We start from the raw sequence: 20,268 nt of genomic DNA, 5'->3' as shown, positions 1-20,268 counted from the left end.
TGGAAGTCTGTCCTTGTGTCTTGCTTAAGTGTTTTCTCATTTTAATTTTTGTTGTTGGACTGTCCTTGGTTTAATCTCTGGATTATCACCCAAATCTTCCTGATATAGTTGCACCCTAGCTTCTGTGTCTCTAACGACCCATGGACATTCTCATCTTCATAACATCAGAGAAAACAGCTCATCAAATCAATGGCAATGCTTTACCCCAACTGATACAATCAGCAACACATTGAGATCAAGCACAACTTGGACACTGACCACCTGTGGTAGTCACTAGTCTATCACCCTTAAATCATTTGAATTAAATTGAAATCAAGAATCAGTCCAGAACATGTCTGCAGTGAACAAACTTTTCAATATAGTATATTAACCATTTAATGGCTCAGACAGAGCGAGGATGGAAGACCCCTGATCTCAGTTCGCTGATTGCTGAACCCCATGACGCTGACTGACCTCGGGCCGCAAGGCCCAGATTGAGTTCCCCATCCTTCTGAATGGTTGAACTCCGCAACGTTCTATTACAGGTTTCCCTGCCCTTTCTTTAAAGATGTTCAAAGTGGGGAACTCAGAAAAATACCCTTGAAGACCACCTCTGCCTCTGCAGAGTGGGTCCAAAGACTGGCACAGTCAGGAGGTCTGAGAGTATGTGGGGGGCTTACCTTCCTGGTGCTTGAGCGATGGCTGCTGGGTCAGGAGCAGGCGTGGTTCTCCTTCCCGCGGTGGGTCAGGGCCCCTGTTCTGTTATTATTTTAGTCAGATGAGACTCCCTGGCAACAATTCTGAAACTACAATTGCTTTTGATACACACTTCCTGATTTCTAGACCATGGTGGCATAGAGGATAAAGATTACTCGGATAGATAAAGCATATGTGACAAGTCATTCCGTTATCTCACAAATCCTTAAAAAGTAGCATTGTTTAAAACAACAGTTCTTATACCTTGAATCGCTGTTGATTTAACTTGTCTTGCTGAAAGATTATGTTTTGGAAACAGAATCATGGAACTCATTCGGCCATTTTTCTGATCAGTAGAGTAGATCCAAGTACATTTTCAAAAGAGGACCTGATCCTGCTTTTAGGTTTCCCTGACCTCTGGTCGGTGGTAAAGTGGCCTCCACCAGGCAGGTATTTATTTTTATACAATAAAGTTCAGCCTACCCTATATCCATAGTTAAGGCATTCTGGTTCTTATTTGAGTGTACAGATGAGCTGGGAGACATAATGTTATATTGCTTTGTTCCTCTCTAGAGCTCAGCTGAGAAAATTATTATTCAGGAAGCATTGCATGAAGGTTGTACCAGTCAGTCCATCCATTCCTCTGGATTGATGGCTCTTAACTTTTGTAAGACATTGAGCTCAACTGGAGTTTAAAAAACACTGATGCTTTGTGGGCTTGATGGTGGATGCCTATGATCCCAGCATTCAGGAGGCTAAAGCAGGAGAATTGTTGCCAGTTCGAGGCTAGCCTGAACTACATACATAGGGAGACCTTGTCTCAAAAAACAACCAAACAAAATTACTGATGCCTGAATATTTCTCCCAGGGATTCTGATTTAACTGGCATAGCTTATCCAGACATAGTAAAAATTTCTCTGGTGAAGCTTTAAAATTATCTGGATCCTCCAGCATTAGAAAGTAGAGACCTCAGCTCTGTGATTAGCCAGTGCGATTAGCCCAGGATGGGGCATAAGCATCAGTAACTTTTTAAAAAATTTCTCAGTGATGCCATTGTATACCCAAGTTTAAAATCATTGCTGTATTCTAAAATCCATACCTAGAAAGTTTTTTTTCTCTCTTATGTAGATTTTTTTCTTTTACCTAGAATGTAATATATTGATTCCCAGTACAGAATTGCCTTCAATTAGGGTTGAGGGAACTGGGAGAAACATTCCCGCAGAACTCATTGCAGTGACTACTGGAAAGGCGTGCATTCTGTTACTCTATCCTCTTTATGAAGACCCTTGGGAGAAATTTGTCTGTTAGCATTAGAAATGGTATACTTCTCCCAACAGTTTAGCTTGCTTTTATCTATAAACTTGTCTAGCTGATCGCATTTCTTTTACATAAAAACCAGAAAGCTTAGTGCCAAAGCTGTGGCCCACCGATAAGTATTTGGATCCTTGTGGTGTGCATTTTTTAATAAACTTAGCACTGTATTCCTTTTTGTTCTTGTACTTATTTCCTTTTGTCTGTCTTACCTGTTTTAAGTTAGTATTGCTATGGTCTATTTTAAATTTCTTTTTGAAGATGGGCTATAAATAAAACAAATGGAATTATCAAGTTAGTCCTTACCACTAATTTGGAAGCTAAAGAGCAGGAGTGACAATGAGAATGTACGTGTAGGATTGGTGCCATATGTAAGTCTGGCGAATTGTCCATTCTTGAACATCTGAAAATGTAAACGACATGACTGGACTTTAGAAATTGTCCCCTGGGAAACACCAAAGATCCTCAGTTGGTGAATGGCCTGAGAGGAGATTTCTTAGTGTGGCTAAAGAGCCTTGTGGCCTTGTGTTTTATCCAGTCTGTGCTAGACAATGGGTTTACCAGGGTGGATAATTTAGTCTTGGCTTTAAAGTTTACCACAGGATAAGGGAGAGAGACAGAACAGATTCTAATTATGGGACTATGCAGAGAGAGTAGTGGGTCTCAAACTTAAAACGATCAAAACTGAACTCTCATCTTTCTAGAAGTTCTTTTGTCTTTGTCTTAGTTTTAGTCAAAGAATAATTCCTCTCCATGTTCTTAGTTTTAGTCAAAGAATAATTCCTCTCCATGTTAGGCACTCAAAGTAGTTTCTTCTATATGTCTCTTTTTTTTTTTTTTTTTTTTAACCATGGATTGAATTTGGGTCCTTGTGCTTGCAAGGCAGGCAGCGGCACCACTGAGCCAAATCCCCAGCCCTATTCCTCCTTGTTTACCTTCCAACCCATCTGCTAAATAAAGCTCTTGTCTCCTTAGTTGTCAATTCTAACTCAGATATCTTACATCTATCTACCTCTTCTGTCCCTTCTGCCTTGGGTGAACCTTAGCTGTTTATGTAAACTATTGCAGACATTGTAAACTTTGCTTTTCTCCATCAGGTCTTTCCATTCCAACTGTGTGGGAGACTTGGCCAAGGAGTGAATAGTTAAACTGCAGTGCAAAAGCACACAGGCTGTATGAGAAATGAATGGTTAAACAACAAGAAATTTAGATTAGTGAATCATGTGGTGGCTGGCCATTGTCCTCCTTTCTTGAAGAAAAACTGCCTGGCTTTGAGACAGCTCCTTGTCCGATGTTTTTCTTTTGCTTTTTTCTCTTACAATGATATTCTAAATAAACGCTGAAGTGTTCTCAGCTTCAGGACTTCCCTTGGGAGTCTCCCTCATGTGGATGCTGTCTGTTGAGGTAGCTCCTCTGGGCTTCTTGGTGGTTGATCTAAGTCTTGTCTCCAAGTAATCTTCATCCTCTACGCCACCATGGTCATACACTGAGACACAACTGTAACAGGTATATACTGTCAGCTGTCTAGCTACTGTTTGGAGCCATGGGCCATGGTGGTGCTGAGTGGCTCTGGGCTCCTATTCCTACTTGAACTAGAGAAACTTTTGGCCTTTATATGTACAAATCTAAAGTTCAGCTTTACTTGGTGTTTGCTAATTAAAAAGTTTGAAAGCCATTCCTAGATTAAGGCAAACTAAAACGCTTCTTTACTGTAATTCTTCATCACCTCTACCATGCTTGGACTTTCTATCTGTCCTTGGAATTTGAAAATCTACCCTCTCACCTACTTCTTACAACTTCAGGTTTGTGCTTGTCTAAATCCTATTCATTTCCAATGCCATTCCTTCCATGAAACTTTTCCTGAATTTCCAGCCAAAAGAAAAGGTCTATCTTGCCTTTGAACTGTGACTGCCTTTATCTGGCTTCTTATGCCCCTTATCTATTAAGGCATTGCTTTATTTATATTCGTAGCTTGCTTCCTGTGCTAACCTGAAAAGCCAGGAAGGGCAGTATCAGGTTATCTCATGTTTGGTATCTTCACTGGGTTTGGTAAGTTGTCAGAGCTATTAATTAAACCTGTGGCATGCCAGGTCCTTTTAAGGCATCCAGAATATAGGGGTCCATGGATGAGTCTCTTCTCAGGAAGCTAAGTATACCAAACAGGACAGACCTTCCCCTAGAACATTTGAGTAAAGACTCCCATAGAAAATCACTGAGACTGCTGTGTAAGCTTAGGCCATGGCCAGGGCTTGTTGGGTCTTATGGAAAAAATGAGAATCTTTCCAGATAAAAGAAGAAAAATTTGCAGGCAGAAGAAATGACACTGAAAAGTCGGGAGGTATAAGACTGGTACTGAAGAAATGAAAGTTGTGTTTCTTGAGAGTAAGTGTGGAGGATTGGGATGAAGTGGTGAGGAAGATGCTAGAGAAGAGACTGGGCCATCACACAGCTGTGAGGCCTTGAAGGATTTTACCCAGCAGAATTAGAGGACCCAAACTGGGAAGGAGGAGGAAGGTGCCTTTTGCTTGAAGTAATAAGATACATACTCTGATAGTAAGAGCAGAAGGACCATTACTAGTGACTTTCTCGCTAGCCCACAAATCCACAGGGCTTGGCACAAGGATCATGGGGCAGGATGGAATCAGAGGCTTAAGTTTTCAGGCCTAGAATTAGTGTTGTACTGAGAGAGACATAACAGTTTGGAAGGAGGAGCAAGTATATGGGGTTAGAAAAGAAAATCTTGTTTTTGAAATGGAAGTCATCACATCCAACTCAATAAGTGTTAAGAGATGTATGGGTAATTGGAGCTATGAGATCTGTGGCCACTTGTGATCTTTGTTTATCCATTTGTGGTGTTTTAAAAACCATTATATTACAGTTGGGACAGGGATCAGATTGCAGGAAATAGAGGAAGATGAGGAAGAAGCAAAGCCTTTAGATTGGATGTACTTGTTTCAGAAATAGGATGAGAGGAAAAGAAAAATATATGGTAATAACAAAGGATATTAACCAGAGTCCTAAGTTGGGGATGCCACGCATGGAAATCTGCAGACCGTTTCCTTGGAAATGCTCACCAACATGGTCTTTGAGATCGTACTTCGTTCACTCACTCAGCAGGTGTTTGTGTGCCAGATACTCTGTCACTTCCCCCTTGTGATCCGGTGTGAACTCAGCGTTAGAGCAGCCCCTTAAAGGTGAGTATTAGTGTCGCACTAACAGGACATGTGCACAAGACACCTAGAAAAATAAATCCCGGTCATTTCTTCTTTTGATTGGCAGTAAAGTTTTTTCTTTTCTTCTCATGGGAACATTATAGGGTTGCTGGGTGTTAATACTGTGAGTTTCAAGAGCCTTTTTTAAAAACTATGTTTTGTTTTATTTTTTGTTACGGTCACAACAGGTAGAGTGGAACCCCCAGCTATTAGAGGTCCCTCCTCAGACTCAGTTTGATTACACAGTCACCAGTTTAGCTGGTGGCCCCAAACCACATTCTTCTTATGACTCTCACTATCGCAAGACCACCCTGAAGGTGAGCAATGATTTTCTGCCCTGGGAGGCCCACTGCAAAGCCTTGGTGGTTCTCCATGGCTGAGTTCAGCAGGCTGTCTGGTGTTTCATCCTTCTGCTTCCTTCCCCACTTCAGGGGGGCATGTTTGCTGGGCAGCTGACCAAGGTGGGCATGGAGCAGATGTTTGCCCTGGGAGAGAGACTGAGGAAGAAATATGTGGATACCGTCCCATTTCTTTCACCATCCTTCAAACCCCAGGAGGTCTTGTAAGTCACTAGAAGAGACGTTGCACCTGATTGAAGGTCTTGAGAATGAGTGAATCTGTACTGATCCCCGAAGCAGTGTCAGATAGTTTGGGAGACAATTTGCCATGATGCAGTTACTCTTCTGTCACAGGATCCTGTGAACAGGTGGTCACCAGAGGTCACATTCATTGGCCTTTTAGTCCCACCATTCCTAGAGCGATGAAGCATTCTTCCTAGTCCCATCACATTCCTTATGTGGTCTTCAAAGACTCCCAGCTGCTTAGTGGAATAAGGGAGAGTTTATATAATTCGGTCTTCCTTTTATGAGCATCTCTACCTTTTCATTTTTTTTCCCCTCAGTGTTCGTTCCACTAACATGTATCGGAATCTGGAGTCTACTCGTTGTTTGCTGGCTGGGCTTTTTCAACGTGAGAAAGAAGGTTTGTGTTTGAAGTCTTAAAATCAGACCCTGTTCCTGAGCAGCTCTTCGTTCTCACTTCCAAGACCCCTCTCGCATCCTTGGTGCCTGTTCCTTTGATCTCTTCCACACATGTGACTTCGGAGTGTTCCTGTTCTAGAGGGTCCTTCCCAGCCTAGCCTTATGCCGCCCTTTCACCTGCCCTGATAGGCCTCTACCTCCCAACTTCTCAGGCTTCTCCACAAGGTGCAGAAGGCAGCCCTGTCCAGGTTTTGAGAACCGCGGTGAAGCAGTGCTGAGGAGGGGGCGGGGGACTCCCCTCAGCTGGGACCTAAGATGGCTGCTCCTGCTCTTATATCGGTGATAATCCACAGCATCATCTATGGTTGTATTAATAGTATTCTTTTCACCCTTTCCGAGGGAAAGAAGTCTATCAAGTTTGGGTTTTGTATGTTCGGCCAGTAAGTGATTACAGTTAATAATTCCCAAATGTTTCACCACCAATGACTGCATTTCTTCCTATGTATTGAGCGCTACTGGCCATCAAATGGGTCTGTGTTTTGTCATTTGTAATTGATTCAAATTCACATTTAATTACTGGTCTGGATTTCAGATCATCTTGACCTCACCACTATTAAAATATCACCAGACTTCATTAAAATACTATTAAAACAGTACTGGAAGGCAAAGGTTCTTATTTTGGGTGGCTTCTTTCAGCAGTATCTCAAGTAGAAACAGAATTCCCATCAAACTTTTAAAAGTACAGAAAATAATGAAACTTTCAGGTTGGAGGAGGCTGGCCTTGTTCCCAACTGGACTGGGTGTTGCTGTTAATTCCGGCTGAAGTAAGCTGCTAAACACTGTGTGCTTCCAGATAACATAATGCAAACAGGGTGGACGGCCCCTTACTTTTTAGGAACCCTTGAGCTCAGGAATAATCCACAGTGCCTGATCTTCTGAAAGTTCTTCACTTGCTCAAAAAGTGTGGCTGAGGGGGAGAGATGGCAGCTCCTTTGTGTACCCACGTGTTGTAGATCAGTGAAGCAGTGTCTGTAAAGTCCTTAAAACGGTGTTGGCACACGCTGAATCTTGCTGGTGTTAGAATAATTATAACTACGGGACTTAGATTGATCTAATTGCTCTGTGGATTAGACTCGGTGAATTCCAGATCACTGCTGACAGGAGCTGTTTCTTTCAACTGTGACGCCTGAACTGTGTGGAGAGATCCTGCCACGGGCACAGAGCAGAGCACAGGAAGATGTTAGCACACCTTCTTAGATCAGACAGGAGGGGACAAGGGCAGCATTTATCTATAAGAAACATCATTATTATCTAATCTTTGGTTCCTAGCAGCTTATCTAAAGGCTGGCTTTTATTTGGGGCAGGACCTGGAGTATGACAGTATTTTTGACCTTGTGGCCACCTTTTTCAATTTAGCATTTGATAAGATACCACACTGACCTATGGGGTTGATCTTTGGGAAGCAAAAAAATAACCTGGTTCTGATCAAGTTGAGGAGAGCCAATTTATGAGAATGCCCGAGTGCTGGTAGTGCTTCAGGGCAGGGGTGTTTTGGAATGGGGAGGGAAATGCCAGTCTGATCTTGGTCTCTATCTGCTCCAGTCCATTTGTGGTCCAGTGGCAGACATGTGCTATACAGAACAAGGCTGGTTCTTGCTTTCCTCAGTGCTCAGGCTGTAGGAGAGCTCCTGGTGGCAGAGCCAGGGTGTTTTGAAGGTGTCCCCTGTCCTTAAGGAGTGTCCTTGTGATCTGCCTCTTGGAGCCCTTCTGTCTGTAGACAAAGAGAAGAAGTAGTACACAGTGGGATGTTGGGAAGAAAAAGCCGATGCCCCCTCCTGCATGAACTTCCTTCTTTCCAGGATCCATCATCATCCATACTGATGAGTCAAGCTCTGAAGTCTTGTACCCCAACTACCAGAACTGCTGGGGCTTGAGGCAGAGAACCAGGTAACTTTTCCCACCTCTGGTGTCAGACTGCCTACACAGGGACCCTGCCTGGGCTTCCCCACTGGTGGATAAGGGATGTGGGGCCGAATCACACTCGGATCTGACTTCAGCTGTGTGGGAAATGAAGAAGCTCTTGCTCAGAATGAAGCTACAGGAAGGGAAGCCTGGGTAAAGCTACTCCGATGGAGAGATGCTAGCATAGCCATGAATGGGACTGTGCCTTTCAGAGCATTATCCTGACAACTCTGGGCTCTGGAGTGGGGCAGATAAGGAAACTGACAGGTAAAATAAAAGGTGACCGATCCAGTCATCCACCTGTAAACCCAGGTATATACACAGGAGAAGACATCACCTTCCCTTCTCTTACCAACATGGTGCTGTGTAGGGTGGATTGATTTGGGTTGAGGACACTTTTCAGTCCTTAGATATTTCTGGGCTGTACCAAGACTATAAAACATATGTTCCACAGCAAAAAAGGAATGTTGCTTGAAGATAGACCTGGGCTTTGCATTGTTTCTGGTATAATAGAAGTACTAGAGTAGGATTCAGAAAATCTAGCCTTTTATGCTAACCCTGATTCTTGCTAACTTACTTTTAAAAGTCACTTGACATTTTGAGCGTTACTTCACTCATTTTTAAAATGAGAATAATACAGCTCATGCCACTGGGCTGTGAAAGTTAAATGAAGTCTCAAGTGTTGGATGAAACTCAGTGCCAACTGTCGATCATCATACTATATCAGGGATTGCTCTTATTTTTTGGTAGAGGCCGGAGGGAGGCTGCTGCCTTGCAGCCGGGAATCTCGGAGGATTTGAAGAAGGTGAAAGAAGGGATGGGCACTGACAGTAGTGACGAAGTAGACTTCCTCGTCCTCCTAGACAATGTGGCTGCTGAGCAGGTGAGCTGTGTTTCCCTGGGCCCTGGGCTGGGGGCTGTGGGGGCTGTGGGGTGGGCACTTGACTGGGCTGGCTCTCGACAGAGAACCGGGTGGGGCCGCTGGTTTGCAGGCAAATGTGACAAGACTCACAGATGGGATGTGCATGGGCACTGAGGGACACAGAGCAGCCAAGGGAGACAGAGTAAGAACGATCAGGGAGGGCCCCTCATTCAGGAACACAGACGTTTAACTCTAGATCTCTTTCTTGACCCAGGATCCTTGGATTTCTTAGGTGTGAGTGTGTATTTTTCATAGAGCAGTCTGAGAGTGCAGTGGATGGGTAGTGAGCATTATGAGAGGAAAGAATAGTAAATCTTTACATGTAAAATTTCAGTTAGCATATTTTAGGTTCTAAAATAGGTTTTGGAGTTCCTATTATATTTTTTGGAGGGTCAATATGCATATCGACATTTAAAAATTTTGAGATACCTATGAAAAATCTGGTTAATCTTACAACTGTTTTCCTCAGACTCATGTAACCACAGTCTTTTCTTATGCAATCAGTAATAAAAATTACACAGTGAGAGATACTTCTAGATTCAAAAGCCGAGGCAATATAAGATCCTGTTTTCTTCTCCTGTGAAAATGACAGCATGCCTATAAGGCATAAATGTACCTTGTGTGTAAGTACAAGTAGGTTTACATTAAAAGGCAAGAGTTCATATAAGGTATCTGTATGCGTACTTTTAGAAATTCATTTTAGGGAAAATGAAAGTCAAGTAGAGATATATGAATTCCTTGCCTTGTATTTTATCCATCTTTTTTTGTAAGTTAAAAAATATAATTTTGGGGACTAGGACTGTGATTCAGTGGTAGAGCCCTTGCCTGGCATGTAAAAGGCCCTAGATTCAATTCCAGCGCAGGATAAAAAAAATTAAATTAAATTTTGAAGTGGATGGGAACATCAGAATGGGCAGAAAAAGAATTTTTTAAATTCTGTGCCTTCAGAAATGAAGGAATCCATAGCTTCAGAAGGGCGCTGGGGACACAGTTTCTGTGCTGAGTGGGCCTTCCCTGGAGGAGAGAGGCCCAGCAGACTCCATGGAAGCCAGTCAGCTGCCAGGTGAGAAGCATTTCTTTCTAACGTTGCCTGTGGTCCTTTCAGGTGCACAGTCTCCCCAGCTGCCCCATGCTGAAGAGATTTGCGCAGGTGATTGAACGGAGAGCTGTGGACACAGCCTTGTACATCCTGCAGCAGGAAGACAGGTGAGAGACCCTATAGCTGCTGGTGCCACCTCATGCGTGCTTAGACCTCCAGGTGTATGGGAATGAAGGGTTCATCAGGTTCTCTCACACCTGCCAGCTGGCATCACAGGGAAGAGACTGAAATGACCCCACACTGCAGACCCCGGTCCTTGTACTTCTGAGTTGGGGCTGGTGACCTGGTGCTTTCATTTCCTGTTACACAGAACTAGGAGCCACCACCTTGCTGAGTGTCTTTTGATCACTCGCTCTTTCCTTTTGCTTTAAAGTTCAAAGGATTTGGGTAGGGGAGTTGTAGGAAGAATAATTTTCTCACTATTTATTATATCATATTACAATTTTTGCACATTCTCACTGTGCAGTAGGTGACGTTGTCCTTGGGTTTGTAGGTGGAGAAAGTGGGGCTGAGAGAGATTGACCACCCTGCCTGGGCTCACAGGTAGCAGGGCCAGAACTCGGACCCAGACCCCCAGACAGCAGTCCTGTGTTTGCTTAGCCTTCCTGGTACTAAGGTTCTGATTCTAGAGGTCCTGTTTCCTGCCTAACGAAAAGGAGGGCTTTTCTCTTACCAAATTTCAGAGGCTGCCTTTTTTCTGATCGATAATTTCATTCAGCTTGCATTCACAGTAGGTGAGTTGGTAGAGGGGAGAAGGAGAGGGAGAGGGAAAGGGGAGGAGGAGTTCTGGGAAAGTGAGTATGTGTGTTGGGGGAAATATCTCACATTTCAAGAATCCGTGCCATCTGTTGCATTAGAGCAAGAGCCCCTGACCGCATCGGTTCAGAGTCCGCTTGTCCCTGTGGGTAGTGCCTTGGGCCCAGTAAGCTCCAGCCAAGCTGTTCAGCTTCTTGCCACCGCCTGGAACCTGCCAGCTTCCCCGTGACACTGCCCCCCAGACCCAGACCGGCACTCACTGCCCTCCTCACCAGTTCTTATGCACACACGTCCAGTACATATTTTAGGTCTTGCTGGCCACGTTGCATCTGTTGCATCTACTCATCTCTGCCCTTGTAATAAGAAGCAGCTATAGATAACGTGCCAGCACACAGGTGTGGTTGTGTTCTAATAAAACTTAACTTACAAAATTAGGCAGGCAGGCTAGATTTGGCCCTGCCATAGTTTGCTTTCTCCCAATCTGTTGTCTTTTCCATTCGGTTAGCCTACCTTCATAAAATGAGTGTCTCTTCAAGGCCAAATGATTACAAGCTCACAGTAACTTGTCTTAGGCTGCACAGATTCTTCTGGAAGGCATATGTCATATACAGTGTTGGTTATCTACTTTTTAAATTTATTTTTTGGTACCCAGAATAGAACTCAGGACCTTACGCTTGAGAGGGCAGGCGGCAGAGCCACTGAGCCAAATCTCCAGCCCGGTTGTCTACTCATTGTGTCAATTTTCCTTGCCATAAAGATGGCAGTTTACCCAGTTACCGTGTGTAAAAGATTAGTTGAAATCACAGCAAACTTGATCCCTTTTGTTAATGATTGGGTTTGGGGAGTTCTAGGAGAGGTGTTGTTTGGGGGTATTGTTCCTCTTTGATAAAAAGTGGAGGCACACACAAACACACCTTTCTACCACTTGCCAGCCCCCATTTTCCTGCTTTGTTCACCTGTACGCGTGAACATGCTTTGAGTTTCGGTAGCTTGTTACTGTGAAGGGATAAGCCTGAGAGTGTAAGTAGTGGAGAAGCCACAGAGCCAGCCCTGCGACACTATTGCTGAACTTCTTACGTTGAATAAATAAGACAAATAAGAAATATCTTTATGATCTACACCTCAAAAGTAGAAATGCTGGCACAAAGGAAGTGTAATTTGGGATGTTAGGCCTTCTAATTGCTCTTTTGGAATTTCTGCAAATCATTACCCTCATTCTTCTCATCTTTGTCCTTTTATTCCTCGAGGCTTGGTTCTTTATAATTTGTCCTAGTTACCATTTGCCTGTTCCCTCAGCCCCTTCCATTTCACCTGTGTTCTTGGCAGGTCTGTATCCTGGAGCTTTTGTAGTTGGAAGTCTTTGTTCACAGACAGCCCTCAGACTAACCTTTCTCCTTCCTGCCCTTGGCTGCTCCTCCTACACTGTCTTTTTCTCAGCTCCACCTGGCCTCTTGAGGTCCTGTGGAGCAGAACCAATCCATACTGCCTGATGCCTGATACTCCTATTGGACTCTTTTTTCTTTGGTACTGGGGATTGAACTCGGGTCCTTGCACTTGCGAGGCAGGCCACCAAACCTCTGCGCTAAATCCCGGGCCCACCTATTGGACTCTTAAAGTCTGTGTTCACTTTTCACAGGGAAGGTCTGCAGATGGCAGTTGGCCCATTCCTACACATCCTGGAGAACAACCTAGTGAAGGCTGCAGACCCTGCCCCTCCACCCAACAAGACCAGGTACCTGGTGCGAAGCTCTTCTTTGTTCAGAGGACAGCACTGGGGGCCTCTGGCTTCAGGGAGGGAAACCGCTTGGTGTTGGAGGTAGACAAGAACCAGGTTATCAGTGACTGCAGGTAGATGTTTAACAGGCCACATGTCCCAGAGAGATTTGAATCCTTTTTACCTTTGTTTTTGTTGCAGCTCTTTTACCATGTTTTGAAAATTTTGTTTTTGCCAAAAAGAGCCCTAAACTTATTTTCCATAATTGCTTAACAGATTAAATACCTTCGCTCAGTGTACAGAGAGTATGTGTGTTATCTTCCCATCACTGAGACACCCACAGTTTAAATGAAGGGAGAGTTTAGTTTGGCTTATAGTTTCAAGGGATTCCTTCCATGGTTGCCTGGCTCCAAGGCAGAAGTAGTCATGGCAGAAGGGTGTGGCAGAGCAGAGATGCCTCGTTTATGGCAGCAGAGAAGCAAAGTAGGGGAACCAGTCAAAGAGGAAAGAGCCAGGGACCAGATAACAGATCTCAAGGGCACACCTCCGTGACATACCCAGACACACCCAAAAGTACGGTCTACCAATCTCCTGGGGAGATCTCAAAGGTAATCGTGTTGGCACTGTCAAGTGTAATTGTCACAGTGTGATGTCCATAAGTGTTTTTTCAAATGCTGGAAATGTCTCATGAGCTTCCATTGCCACTTTTGGTGGTGGTGGGTGGGAGGATACTGGGGCTTGAACTCAGGGTCATGCCCTGAGCTGCATCTCCAGCCCTTTTCATTTTTGAGACAGGGTCTCACTAAATGGCTAAGTTGCCTCGGCTGGACTCATTACCGCTTTTGTACAGCCTGGAACCTCAGGTTAGGGCTATGGATTTGAAATGCTTGTATTCTAGAGACTTGCTAAGTAAAGTGCGGCCTTAAAAAACAGTTTCACTGTCACCCAAGAACATGCTAAATGCCCATCCCCCCAGCAGGTTCCCCAGGTGATTTGTCTTCATTCTAATTTGCAGAAACACCACTGTGGGCTTCCTTCTTGAGAGAGAGAGGAATTATTCATAGCTAGAAACTCACAAATGTGGGACACTGAGTTGAAACAGAAATATTCAGGAACTTTGGGCCAAGAGTTATAACAGCAAATCCCATGAATGTCCTTTTCTGTCATGTATAACCCCTGCAGTTTCTATAATACCTGTTTCTTGCCATCTTTTGCCTTCTCGACACTCTGTGCCTCTATCTGAAGAACGCTACAGAACCGGTGATAGTCTTTTAGGTTGGGGGTAAGTAAATAAAAGGCTTGATACTTCTCCAAAGATGGATATTGGCATCAGATAAATAGGATTAAAATGGCACCTTTATTTCTGTTGAACTCAGAATTTATTTTATTTTATTTATTTTTTTTTGTACCCAGGATTGAACTCAGGCCCTTGCACTTGCCAGGCAGGTGGTGGAAACCACTGAGCCAAATCCCCGGCCTGGCACCTTTATTTCTGATTAGAGCCATTTGAGAATGTGTTGAGGGCCAAAGAAGCTTAGGAATATTCCTTTGAACTAAATTTCATTCTCCAAAACTGCAGACTTGCCAAACCGAGCAGAGCTTGACCCACTGACCATGACGTGGCTGAGAGTGGGAAGAAAGAACATTTGCTACAGGGTAGCAAGATCCAAAGAGAGGGCTGGATAGGGCAGAAGCACAACTGCTTCCATGAAACTCCCAGAAGGAGTGGGTGGATGGAAAGGAGAGGTGCTGCAGTGGGATCCTCCCCAGGGAAACATGAGTGAGGTAGGAATAAAGGTTCTCCCCGTTATGTGTTTCAAAGGAGTTTCATACTCAGTTGATTTCTAGACACCAACTGGTTTCTGAAGTAAGTGTTGTCTGTTACTCACAAGACACAAGCAATGGTCTGGCCTCCAGAGACCTGAGAAAAGAATTGTGGAAAACTGTTTGTTTCTTGCAGAAAGTTGTACCTCTATGCAGCTCATGATGTGACCCTCATGCCTCTCTTAATGGTTCTGGGGACTTTTGACCACAAATGGCCTCCGTTTGCAGCTGACCTCACCATAGAACTCTACCAGCACCAGGAATCTGAGGAGTGGTTTGTGCAGCTCTATTACCATGGGGAGGTAAGACCTCTGAGTTGGGCTAGGCAGGTGGCTGGGTACCCTCCCTCAACCCTTCCCACCTGGTTCAGTCTCCCTCCACCCATGGGCCCCGTGGAGTTTCCATTGGTACCAGCAGGTCCTGTGGGTGACTCACAGCTGTGGCCTAGAACTAGAGCCAAACTTGGCAAGTGGTAGAAAGGTGGGACTAGGGCCATACCCTGGTTCTGTTACAGACTCCTAGGGGCAGGGTCACCACCCTCCTGCCCTTCTCTTGAGTTTCTCTGCCAAGACGTAATGGTTCTGTTTTGGAAATTAAAAATGATTTTTTTAATCATTTACATCACTGGGATGTGATGCATGTTGTCAGCACCCTTGGTATCTTAGCTGGAGGCCCACGCATTCACCCGGAATGAGACCTTTAGCTCTCCCAGCTTGAGGGTATGTCTTCATTGTGTCTTCCCAAGTCAGTCCAACAAATATTTCTTCAGTGCCTTTTATAAGCAGATTGTGTGCTTTTTATTCTGGAAAGGGACTGCGTTGTGGGGCCTTCCTGGGTGTTATATTCGTACACATACTTACTGCTCAAGTCAGAGCCTTGCAGGCTGCTGGGCTCAGCGGAAGACTGCACAGGGATGGCCCTCTCAGTGGACCTGCTGAGTTACGTCTCTTCCACAGGAACAGCTGCCAAGAGGTTGTCCTGAGAAACTCTGTCCTCTGGAGAAATTCTTGAACACCGTATCGCTTTACTCCTTGAGCCCAGAGAAATACCAGACGCTCTGCTCCCAAGCACAGGAACTGGAACTTGGAAATGAAGAGTGACTGATTCACGCAAATAACTTGACTTTGCCTTTATACCGTGCCAGCTTTGAGTGTTTGGGACGGGGCAGGAGTTAAAGTATGTTAATATAAGGTAAGGATATTTCCTTCCTATAGGTACAGTAAGTTCTCTTTCTGAAAGAAAAAAGGTGTAATGTTGAAACTCAGGGTTTTCTCTGTTTTGTAACTTGATTTCTATGGTCAGAATATGTATGTGACTCTGGCTGGGGGTATTACAACCTTCTACAATTGATTAGGACTTCAGTTTGGTTCTTTCTTAATTTAACATTTATTGTGTCTCCTACTAACTAGTGGTTATTATAAAGGTGAAAAGGTTCTGCCTTCAAGATGTTTCAATCCAGTAGGAGAGGCGGTGTCTTAGTTACTTTTTTCTCAGTCTAGTCGGCTGGCTCCGAAGCAGGGGGGCATCACAGAGGAGAAACAGTTCATGGCAAGCACAAGGTAGCAAAGCAACAAGGAACCACTACAGCTTTTCTATCTCTTATGTCTTATCCAGGCTACTTAGGGCAGGTAGCACTCACACCCTTAATCCTAGTGTCCTTGAACTAAGTATTGCACCATGAATCAATCCCAGTGTCACATACTCTAGATCCAGCCACCTCTGAAAAAGCCCACCTATGACTGCATGAGGCTTTAGGGGGACCTCTACATATAGCCATAACATCCTGCCCCTGGCTCCCCAAAGACTCATGCACATCCCTGTATGTAAAGGCATTGAGTCCATCTCCAAGAGTTGCCAAACTCCTGACTGTTTCAGCATTGCTGAAAAGACCAAGTCCAAAGTCTCCTGAGATTTAAGGCGAACTCTTAGCTGCAAGCCCCTGTACAAATGACAGGAAACTTAAACACTTCCAACATTCAGTGACACAAGACAGACATTTCCTTACCGAAAGTCACAAACGGGGGGCTAGCAAGGAATGGGAACAAAGCAAGACCAGAATCCAGCAGGGCAAACGTTAAATCCCACAGTTCCACTTCCAGCATCTTCAGCAGTCTGGCAAGTTGTGAGCTCCAAAGGGCTTGGGTGACTCTGCCCCTGTGGCGCTGCTGGTGGTTGTAGCTCCCATGGCTTCTCCCTTGGGCCAGCTCTGCTCCCTCCTTGCAGTTTTCCTCAGATGACCCATGTTCCTGGCTTCAACCTTCTGGGGTCTCCACTGCACCTTCGGCTTCACACTCACAGCTTCACACACTGCTCCCAGACCTGTTTTTCCCAAAGGCAGGCTTCCCTACTTGAATGGAAGATATTTTCATCATCTACCCAGTTGGCGTTTTAAACCAGGAATTTATCCTTATTTCCTTTTGTCTTACATTTTCCTATGTCTGACAAGTTCTTTTAATACCATGTTTGTTTCTTGAATTTAGTCAGATCTCTCCAGCCTCAATCACACTGTTGTTTGCTATTTTTATTTCACTATGAAAATAAAAGCAATCAGAGGAAAATGTCCATATCCCTACTACCACCACCATCAAATCTGCTAACCTACTTCCATTGGTGCCTATGAGGCCTGCCTGCCTCCCTCCCTCCCCCTTCCTTCCTTCCAAATGAACTACCTCCACTATCCAAGGCCCACCTCAGCTCACCCTTAACTCCTATAATTTCCATTTTTCTATATTGCCATTTTTCTTTTCCTATCCATTATTCCCATTAACATACAAATATGCTATAAAATCACCTGTCTGAAATTTTTTTCTCTCCATCTTGAACATTGCATTTGTCTTTTTTCCTTTACAACAAAATGCAAAAGAATTGCCATCTCTGATTCTTCCTTTCCCATTTTCTCTTGAGCCGGCTATGATTAGGTGTTCACCTCCAACACTCCCTGGAAACAGCTCTGGTCAAAATCATCAAGCCCTTTCTGTGGTAAGTTCAGGAGTTAGTTTTCAATCTTCCTACACAACTCATCAGCATTCTTGGAATGTTTTCTTTGTTTTGCTTCTATCAAGTAAAAAACACTCTTGGTTTTCCTCCAGTTTCTCAACTTCTCTATTTTTGCAGAATGTACCCTTGTCTAATCTCTTAAGAATTGAAGTATGCCTTGGTTTAGTCCTTTTTTCTACCTTTTCTACACTCCCAGGGTGATCTCAAGTAGTGTTGTAGTCTTAAATACTATTTACGCAGTATCTCCTAAATTTATACCTTCAACCTCAACCTTTCCCCCTGAATTCCAGTCTCCTTTCTAACTAATCACTGCCCACAATAAACCATTAATTTTCATGCCTTTTAAACCTACTTCATTCACAGGTCTCATTGAGGTAAATAGTACCATGTTGCTTGGGACAAGAACTTTGGGTTTACTCTTGAGTCTTTTCTTGCTCTAATGTTTTACTTCTAACACATGAGTAAATCCTGTTGTATCTCTCTTCAAACTGTACCCAGACTGACTGTTTCTCAAGACTTTCATGCTACTGTCTTAGTTCCAGCATCCTGGGTCACCTAGATTATTCCAAAGGAAAGGCCTCCCATCTACTCTTCCTGTTTCTGTCCTCATTTTCTTCACCAATCTCTTCACAACCCAGGTGCTGCTTTTAAAACAGTCTGATTATGTTGCTGTCCTGCTCAAAATTCTCCACCGTTTTTCCCTTTCAAAGTAAGGACCAATCATCCTAATCGCCCTTCAGGAGTTGGAACATCTTGCTTGCACTCCCATCATACTAGCCTACTAATTCTTCCTTTTTTTTTTTTTCAATAGAAACTTTAGTTTTATTTTTAACTCATAAAACATAAATATTTTTAAGGGACACAATTTGATGTATGTAGACAGTATAGAAGGATTAAATCAAGCTAATTAACATATCATTGCCCCATCTCCTTTTTTTTTTTTGCAGTGAGAATTAAAATCCACTCTTAGAAGTATACAGTTGCCATGGTTTAAATGCTTTTTCCCTCTGCATTAGTCCCCACTGTAACAGTGTTGAGGAGTGGGGGCCTTACCAGGCTCCACTCTCATGAATGAACACCACTATTAAAAAAGGCTTATAGGAGTCTCTCTTGCTCTTCTGCCCTGCAATGAGGCAAGATTTCTTTTCCAGAAGATGCACAAGAAGGCACCATCTTGAAAGCAGAAAGCTTGAGCTCTAACCTGTTTGCACCTTGATCTTAAACTTCCCAGCCTCTGAAACTCTTGAGAGAATAACTTTCTTTTCTTTTGAAATTACCTGGTCTGTTACAATCTGTTATAACTGCACAAAACAGACTAAGACAACAGTACCTTATTAATTATGGTCATCGTGCTGTGCAACAGATCATTTGAACTTACTCCTCTTATCTAATCTAAGCCTTGTATTTCTGAATCAACATCTCTCTGTCCCACGTCCTTCTTACCATTCTTAAAGACAGAGTCTGCCGGGTAACGCTGAGCCATGTCCTCCTGTCAGCATCTTTGCACGAGCTGCTTCCACTGCCTGGATCGCTCCCCTAGACATCTGTGTAGATAATGCCCACTCTTGTTCAGATCTCAGCCCTTTGCTACTTTGAAGCCCGCCCCCCCATATTCTCCTGTGCACAGTATCTCAGATCCTTCTGCTCCCCGTACCTCTAATATTGGTTATACTCTATCACCTTGTGTCATGGGCTCCGTTATGTCCTCTAAAACTTGGTGTGTTGAAGTCTACCCACTCGTATTTTAGCACTCATTAAGGTAATGAGGACCTGTGGGTGGGCCCTAATCCAGTATGACTCATTCTTTCAAGAAGAGAAAACGAAGAGGGAAGACCCTACAGAAACACTGAGAGAAGACAGCCCACCACAAGCCGAGGAGGGGCCTCAGGAGGGACCAACCTCCCTACCCTCAGATGTTGTTGCACTTCTGCCTTCCGGCACTGCAAAGAAATAAATTGGTTTTTTAAGCCATCCAGCCTGTGGTGCCTTATTCTGGTGTCCCTGGAAAACAAATACTGTACACCTGCTCTTGTCTCTTTTCCCATGGTACTTATTGGTGCTTGACAGTGCGTATCTGTGTGGTTATTTGCTCATTTCCTTGCCTAGAACATCAGCTCCATGAAGGCAGACTTCTCATTCTTTGATGTGTCCCCAGCAGAATGCCTGACATGCTAATGCTCAGACTGTTGAGTGTTGAGAGTCTTTGTCACTGCTCTCCCACGTCTGTTCACCCTCCTAGGTTAGTACTGTGACTTCCTCATGGGTCAAACCCTTTCTTGCTTCTCAGCACCTTCCGAGTCCTGGCCTCTGCTCACCTCCCCAGCCTCATCTGTCACACACCTCCCGGGCCAGACCAAACTTTTCAGAAAAGGAAGCTGCACTTCTCTGGTCTCTATACCTTCGCACATATATTCCAGCCCCGCGCTGTAGCAAACTGAATCCAGGAAAGGCAGACACCCAGGGAGGCAGGAGGCAGTGTACAGCTCCTTTACTATGTCGGTGGATCTGCCTGGGATTGTGAGCAGGAGGTACAGAAGCAGACAGAGCAGTGGAGGGCACAGTGAAGAGTTCTGGCAGGACTTTCTGAGTCCATCACACTCCTGCGGTGACAAATGACAGCAGTCGTCCTGGCTGCTCAGGTACATTCTACAAAGAGCATAGTTACCCCGTTAACCCATCACTGCCTAATAACGGTTAACTCATAGTTGTCCAATTTAGTTATTCTTGTTAAAATATATCTGTCTAGCTGGGGATTTAGCTCAGTGGTGCTGCTGCCTGCCTTGCAAGTGTAAAGACCTGAGTGATCCCTGGTTTAA

General features: G+C 44.2%; 1 protein-coding gene across 7 annotated transcripts in view; it reads left to right on the top strand.

Annotated features, from left to right (window-relative positions):
- Acp6 (acid phosphatase 6, lysophosphatidic) overlaps positions 1-20,268 on the top strand; it is a 39,217-nt gene that overhangs the window by 5,448 nt on the left and 13,501 nt on the right. Inside the window, exons 2-12 of one of the 7 annotated variants that reach the window (XM_033758317.1) lie at positions 5,387-5,515; positions 5,588-5,760; positions 6,100-6,179; positions 8,038-8,125; positions 8,891-9,023; positions 10,168-10,268; positions 12,554-12,649; positions 14,592-14,757; positions 15,412-15,646; positions 17,360-17,434; positions 19,264-19,395. In XM_033758317.1, the coding sequence (XP_033614208.1) occupies positions 5,387-5,515; positions 5,588-5,760; positions 6,100-6,179; positions 8,038-8,125; positions 8,891-9,023; positions 10,168-10,268; positions 12,554-12,649; positions 14,592-14,757; positions 15,412-15,555 (1,110 nt within the window). In that variant the 3' untranslated portion in view covers positions 15,556-15,646; positions 17,360-17,434; positions 19,264-19,395. Of the gene's footprint in view, positions 1-5,386; positions 5,516-5,587; positions 5,761-6,099; positions 6,180-8,037; positions 8,126-8,890; positions 9,024-10,167; positions 10,269-12,553; positions 12,650-13,876; positions 13,914-14,591; positions 14,758-15,411; positions 16,122-17,359; positions 17,435-19,263; positions 19,396-20,268 lie in introns of those variants that run through there. The other 6 variants (XM_033758319.1, XM_033758315.1, XM_033758318.1 and 3 more) reach the window with 6 other exon arrangements.

This window comes from Fukomys damarensis, unplaced genomic scaffold, assembly GCF_012274545.1.
Source record: "Fukomys damarensis isolate Sample0158 unplaced genomic scaffold, DMR_v1.0_HiC HiC_scaffold_33, whole genome shotgun sequence".
Classification (NCBI taxonomy): Eukaryota; Metazoa; Chordata; class Mammalia; order Rodentia; family Bathyergidae; genus Fukomys; species Fukomys damarensis.
This window is presented reverse-complemented; position numbering and strand designations above follow the sequence as displayed.